The sequence below is a fragment of the Miscanthus floridulus genome, unplaced genomic scaffold (assembly GCF_019320115.1).
Source record: "Miscanthus floridulus cultivar M001 unplaced genomic scaffold, ASM1932011v1 fs_804_1_2, whole genome shotgun sequence".
NCBI classification, from domain to species: domain Eukaryota; kingdom Viridiplantae; phylum Streptophyta; class Magnoliopsida; order Poales; family Poaceae; genus Miscanthus; species Miscanthus floridulus.
The window spans coordinates 41,525-48,463 of record NW_027097300.1 but is presented as its reverse complement, the minus strand read 5'-3'; the positions used below and the strand labels follow the sequence as shown (position 1 = coordinate 48,463).

At 40.1% G+C, this 6,939-nt stretch overlaps 1 protein-coding gene across 5 annotated transcripts; it reads left to right on the top strand.

Annotated features, from left to right (window-relative positions):
• Positions 1–1,170: 1,170 nt before the first annotated feature.
• LOC136533192 (uncharacterized) lies at positions 1,171–6,514 on the top strand. 5 transcript variants are annotated; one of them, XM_066525764.1, is made up of 10 exons: positions 1,171–1,471; positions 1,733–1,918; positions 2,130–2,222; positions 2,452–2,597; positions 2,757–3,084; positions 3,186–3,267; positions 3,342–3,408; positions 5,554–5,739; positions 5,835–5,898; positions 5,975–6,514. In XM_066525764.1, exons 1-10 carry the CDS (start codon positions 1,381–1,383, stop codon positions 6,211–6,213), a joined length of 1,482 nt encoding a protein of 493 aa, XP_066381861.1. In that variant the 5' UTR covers positions 1,171–1,380; the 3' UTR covers positions 6,214–6,514. The 5 variants fall into 5 exon arrangements, with proteins under 5 accessions (XP_066381861.1, XP_066381860.1, XP_066381859.1 ...); XM_066525763.1 differs by having other exon boundaries at positions 1,171–1,432; positions 2,452–3,084; XM_066525762.1 differs by having other exon boundaries at positions 1,733–1,912; positions 2,452–3,084.
• The last annotated feature ends 425 nt before the right edge of the window (positions 6,515–6,939 follow it).

The following is a 6,939-nucleotide window of genomic DNA, read 5'->3' as shown; positions in this document are numbered from 1 at the left end:
ATTGTATGATTGTAGTAGGATCATACCCGTGCCTTGCAACAGGAAAAATGGTTATATGATTCCACGGTAATTCACAATAGTTCGAGATTGAACGTGTGTTGCACTATTAAAAAATAATGCATTGAATGTCGGGCTCACAACATTCAGTCTGCTGTTAATCATCAATATTACATGAGTTTTCACTAAGCATGACCAATTAGAATATAATTTAAGTTTTAATATGAAATACAAACAATCTAGTTCATACCGTAATCGGATGGGGAGCCAGAAATGCAATTTTATTTTTTAAGGGAGGGGGCAACAGTACAATTTATTTGTTTCAATATTTAGTCAAAATAAAAAAAATCCTTGTTCACAGCCTTATTAATTGATGGCATGACTAATAAGAAACGAAATTCTTAGCAGCGTGGACGTGGTGCAGTCGTGTAGTTGTCTATCTGAAATTTGATGGAAAAGGAAAAAATATAACATGGTAAGGAAAATTTGACTTGAAAAATAGGGTGGGTGCGCCGACGGACAGGGTCCGAGGGAAACATCGTGCTAGACGTGATTGCCGGGGAGTGGCATGGTGCGGGGTGTGGAAAAAAATTGTCCCAAGAGTGGCATATGGCGGGGTGGGGAAGTCCGGGTAGTGGCATATGCCGTGTGGAGGGAGGAAAAATTCACGACAGACTCCATTCGTCCTACCGGGTAGACCTAGACATTTGGCACTTTTTTAGTTGTAGATAGATAGATACATAGAGATAGAGATTTATATATCTCGTGCAGTGCAATGAAGATAGTGTTTGTGCTTGCATTCAAGGTTGTGCACAAAGGTGGTACACCATGTGCAATATTGCTCTAAATCTAAAATAGACAAATTGAACTCTATACTTTAATCATTTTTTATCAGGGGTAAAATGGTCATTTTATCTCTCACACCATTAAGTGCCTCAACTAACAGAAAGGCAATATAGGTAAGTGAGTATAGTTTTCAGGCCTCATAGATAAGTTCAGGAAAAAAGACCAAGAAATGAAGAGTGTTTTTAGGGCCACATAGATAATTTTCTCTATAATAATCAAAATCAATCAGCAAACACACACCACACCATCGGGGCCTCAAGATTACTACGGCCCATTAACTCAAATTTGCGGCCCAAAATGCTGAGGCAGGCGACACGGTGACGGAGTTGTAATTCCCCCAACAAATCCCGAGCCGCGCCACCGCCACCGTGAAACGCCGCCGCCGCCTGCCCCGTGCACTTCTGCACTGCTCCTCCGCCCGCCTCACTCCCCGTAGCCACAAGATCCTAGGTGCACCAGGCCTCCACCGCGGCGAGCTTATGCCTCCGCTTTAGCCCCCCTACCATCTCTAATTTCTCCTCCTGGTTAGGGCAGGGGATGTCAAATCTCGATTCCGCGACCGCGCCGGCTGCAGCGGCGGTGGAGATGGGTACGGCGGAGCGGGACTCCACCACCACTTCTGTTTCAGGTATGCGAGTGCACACCCTCAGCTCGCCCCCTGCTATGTGTTGCAGGCTTGCAGCAACATAGCCGTTATTGCTAGGCCTTGGAGCTAGGGTTTATAGTATCGACTTGGGATGTGTGCTTCGGTTTGTGTTCGTGCCCAGACGGTTTCTTAGATGAGCGTTTGATTATCAACCATGTTGTACGCTTCCGCATGCTATGCAATTCATTCCCGTTACTACTCTGTGGAGAGATCGTACTAATTGGGTTGTTTTCCGGTTCGTAGCTTTGAATGAGACACAGAAATGCAAGAAGAAGAAGATTAAGAAGAAGAAGAATAAGACTCAGGAGCAACAGGAGTTACCACCTGATTTGGATTCCACAGCAGCAGCAGAGACGGAGGGACAAGTAGAGGCAAATGGAAACGAGGTGGAGGAGCAGGAGGCCACCGATGCTGCTGCTTCTGGTATTTGTGCGTGCATGCACCCTTTGACCTTGCCATGATCTGGCTACAGTGCTTAAGATAAAGCTCATAGCTTAGGTTTTATTAACTAGGCAGCAGGTGCTCTGGTTTGTTCACCTTTATATGGCTGCACCATATGTCAAGTCAATTCAGTTTCGTTTCTAGTGTGTACTGGTTTCTACAGCGAGAGTTCTGATTATAGTTGATTTCCTGATTTTAGCGATGGAGGGGACACCAAAATGTAATGAGGAGGATGCCAAGGTGAAGGTCAGTCTGATGCCCGAGAAGGAAGCTAACACCACTGTTGTTTCAGGTATGCATGTCCCAACTCCCAACACCCTTTGGTTTTACCATATGTCGTGACAGTGTTCTTACTTGGGCCTAGAGCTAAGGTTTATTATATCAAATGGCAATGGCTACTTCTTTTCAGTAGTTTAGTTCATGCTCAGGTTCACATGATTAGATAGATTAGCGTTCTCTTCTCAAGCATATTTAATTTCTATCAAGAGAATGCTCTGATTAGAGTTGGCTCCCAATTTTAGTTTCGGAGAGTACACCAAAACGCAAGAAGAGGAGGAAAAAGAAGAACAAGATGCAGGGGCAACTAGATTCCACAAAGGGATCACCCAGTGTTGTTGCCATGGATATAACTGTGGCCGATAAATCTGAAAATGGTTGCACAGATGAGGTAGGGGCATCAGGACATGCTGATGTTAATATGGATCCCATGAATGGTGATGATCCAAGTAGTGCTCAGTCAAAGGCAAATAATGCTGATGTTTTACTGAAGAATAAGGATGGAAACAAGGGAAATAAGAATTGCTCTGAGAACAGCGGCTTGTTGCAGGAGAGCTCTGCAGGAAGAAAAAGACGGAGGGGAAAAAGAAAGTGGGCTTCAGCCAATGGAGGACCAGGCTTCTCTTCTGATAATGGAGGCGTGGATGCTAAGCATAGCCTGCATTCTTCAGCAAATCATGGTCTTAGCTGCACATGTGCTTCATGTTTAGTTGAGGCACATGAAGAGAAGATCCGAAATATCTACTCACCAAGAGGGTCGCTGGTAAGGTTTCAAAGGAAGAAACTTCTGATCTTGGACCTTAATGGTCTGCTAGCAGATATAAATCAAGATTACCATAATGCACACCTGGCACATGCAAAGGTTCGAACCAAATTAGGTAAACTTGATATCTTAATAGTTCAAACTGTTGTTCTTTTAGTAGCAATGTAGGATATAAGATTGTAAACATAGTAATTTGCAATTTGCCTCATGTTCCAGTTTTCAGAAGACCATACTCTGATGATTTTCTGAGATTCTGCTTCCAAAATTTTGAGCTAGGAATATGGTCATCAAGGAAAAGGTTGATTTTGCTCCCTCCTTTCTTTTAATATTTATACAATAAATGGCACTAATTGTAATATTCTAACTCACCAGGGAAAATGTCAAATCGGTTGTTGATATCCTTATGAGGGATCTCAAGCAATACCTACTATTTTGTTGGGTAAGTAATAGAAAAGCTGTATATTTTTGTACCTGGTCATGAATTTTTCCTGTTGTTCATTGTTTCCATAATAGGTGAAATGGTGGCAGGTAATCAACTGGTAATGCTGTGTTATTTAGCTCATTGTACTATAACTATGCATTTTTTAGGCAGCTAAAGTACGATTAGTGAGCCACTAGTTGGCATAGTTAATGCATTGTGTCATTTAGTGTTTTCATAGCAGCCACATCAGTTACTAGATTACTACCTAAGCCATTGGCAGCGTGTCCTCATGGACCTTTTTTTTTTGCATAGAAGACCCCTGGTTAATCAATTTAGTTTGTCCCTTGGACTATGTAAAGCCCAGCCAATATCTCATTCTCCTCCCCGTTTTCTGTGTATTTCAGATTCTCCCTGCATTTTGCAATTTCAGATTGTAGACTTTTCTCCACAGTTATATGTCTGCTTAAATTATCCCCTGGGCTACATAAACTTTGGACTATGGGTTGTAAGGTTTATGAACTTGTCACCAAATTATGAAAGTAATGCAGTGGGTATATATATGTGTGGCACTAATAAATCAAAATAAGCATGAAACTTCAGTTTGTCATTTCAGGTAGCATCTGTTCACACAACATAAAGAAAAAGAATTATTTAATTTGACAAAAAAATACAACACGATGCCATAGCGTCTCAGCTCAAGTCTTTTAGGAGTTTTAAATCCAGAATACATTTAATTCACAGAATCTAAACATAACTTAAAATACATATGGTGGCATGGAATATCTTTGCTGCTTGTAGGTGAGGTTCGAAAGTGTTGAAACTAATAGGGAACAGGATGGATATTTCCAGATGTCTGTTCGAAAATGGTTCAAATACTAAAAGGCTAATCTGTATATGAATCTGGACATTTAATATCCGTACCATTTCCAAATCTGAATACTCAAAGTCAGATTTCTGATACGTATACAGGATGATATCAATATTCGATGCATCTAGCACTATTTGTGTCTGACTCCGAAGTCCAGATCCCCAAAAGAAACAAATACTTGTATTCGTATCTATAATATCCATTCATATCCAATCCCAGTCTCCAATGCTTAGCTGTTGAGTGAGGTTTGATGAATTACTCCCAGTAAACTTAATCCAAGTAACTTATATTCACAACTGAGACCTTTTCCTTGCAACAAAAAGATAATTTCACTGAACAAAGTGGATCAGCCTCCCCCAGGCCTCAAACGTGGAAATAGGAGCGGGCAACAATTATATTTTATTTAATTGCACTTGCGCTAGCCAGGATTCGAATTCCAGACCTCTAGTCCTGATATTATATGGAGTTGCATGCATCGGCCAGTTCTACCCACAAGCTTAAGCTGATGAGGAAAGGTGGACAATTCACTTATACTTCAATAATAACATTAGTGCTTTGTTGGCTATATACTGGTAATGACACCTACAGAATCTCAATGAGCTGCTTCCTTCTACACTTCTTTTGCATCACACCTTTCTGCCATATATGGAGACATTTGGGCTGTTGACATTTTGCCATTTGGTTTTCTCCCAAGAGCCAAATGTTAAACCCATTTGAAGTTCTGAACACATCAAGTGAGTAGCATAAAGATACCAATATCTTCAGAGTGGATCCTCGCATCTCTAAAGCATTAAGTGGCATGGCTGCATGGGATGCTACTTAGCTGCCAATGGATTCAATCACACTTCTTAACTGTGAGGGCTAGTGGGCTACTATTGATATGTGAATACTTAGTTCTTTTTTATAATTCAAAAGAACATCTAGGGCACTCCTTTTCTGAGGTTGACTGCCACACGAGCACTTCAGCATGTTGGCCTATTTAGACCCACCAATGACCCACTAAACGTACTTTAATTACAGGACAGTGTAGCATCAAAGAATAGTGACCCATCATAAATTTACTCTTACTTTTAATATGATAATGGATGTTATGAATGTCGCTGTAAATATCCAGGTCAAAATAACCAGTTCCATTTTTTCTTATTGTTATTTGAAGTTGGGTGATGATAGATCGTATCTTTTGTTGGAATGCTGTCGGCTGTCGCCTGTGTTGTCATATTATTTTCTATTACAATTTCTATATTTGGTTCGCTAGTTACTCATGTGCTAATGTGTTTATTGATCTTGTTTGTCAGGACATGTCTTACTGCACTGTTACGGGGTGCAAAACAATTGACAACAAGGACAAACCGTTAGTGCTGAAGGAACTAAAAAAGGTTTGGAATAAGGATGAACCAAATCTCCCATGGGAGCAGGGAGAGTTTTCACCTTCAAATACATTACTGGTGGATGATTCGCCCTACAAGGCTCTGTGCAACCCGGTATTAAGTTCACCTTTATAGTATATGATTTCTGTTAAATGTATGGTCCATTTTTGTAATTCATGCACTTTGCTTCTGTTATTTGTTTTGTGCAGCCAAACACTGCAATCTTCCCCGAACCCTACAGTTACCTGAACCGGAGCGATGATTATTCCTTGGGTATGTTTTAGCATGTCAAAATGCTGTTTACGTTTTGTAGTATCATATATTCTAATGTTCAGTATACACTAAACAGGACGTGGTGGAGACCTTCGGGTTTATCTGCAGAGAATTGCTGCTGCAGACAATGTTCAAAAATTTGTTCGGGATAACCCATTTGGTCAGAAGTCCATCACAGAGAGTGATCCAAACTGGAATTTCTATGTGAAAATAGTTGATAAGATGGAGAAGCAAATAGTTGATAAAGTGAAAAAGAAAATAGTTGATAAAGTGGAAAAGGAAATAGTTGATAAAGTGGAGAGGTCCTTAGGTTAAACGGAATGAAGGTTCAATCAAAAGAAAGTTTTGTATTTGTTTGATCGATTAGCAGGAGTTTTGCATTGCACCAGTGCTATCATGTGTAATCTAGTTTAGTAATTGTTGTTTCATAGACAACTTGATTTGAACAATTTTGATAGGTTTTGTTCTTCTGGCTGAGGGATGAATCATTGTTTGTCCTGTATCGAGTATTACAGGCATTCTGGTTTGCTGTAACTTAGTTACTGTTGGAAGTTTTGATGACTATGCTGCAAGGATGTTTCAGTTTGATGGAGCTGTAATCTATTCAAATCTTGCGAATCAATTTTTGGTTTCTTGCCTTGCCTTGCCTTTCTTATGTTTATTAAACCCTTTACCTTGCCTTGCACAATGCCTACTCAATTCATTACTCAAAAAAAAAAAAATGCCTACTCAATTCAGAAAGGTTTGTCATTTTGTTGGTCATAGACCATGATGGTCTCCCCTCGTTTTTAAAACCATGATGTTCAAGATAATCTAATTTGCTTGTCCAAAGTGTCATTCGAAATCTGAGACATTAAGGGCACTAATTTTCTCAGTTTTTTGGCCAATTAATTTGTCCTGGATGTCATGTTTCAATACACAGGTAGTTTGACGGATGGAGTATTTTGTGGAAGTAACAAGATCTATGCATGCAAAGATTCTCAATTCATGCAAAATCTGATTTTTCCTCCTTGAGAGAGGTAAACATTTTCATGCAAAATC

Bases quoted from the DNA above. Each gene is read 5' to 3' on its own strand.
- LOC136533192 (XM_066525761.1), top strand. From the start codon at position 1,381: ATGTCAAATCTCGATTCCGCGACCGCGCCGGCTGCAGCGGCGGTGGAG. The intron at 2,223-2,451 runs GTATGCATGTCC...TCCCAATTTTAG, and splicing joins TAACACCACTGTTGTTTCAG to TTTCGGAGAGTACACCAAAA. The intron at 3,085-3,185 runs GTAAACTTGATA...CTCATGTTCCAG, and splicing joins AAAGGTTCGAACCAAATTAG to TTTTCAGAAGACCATACTCT.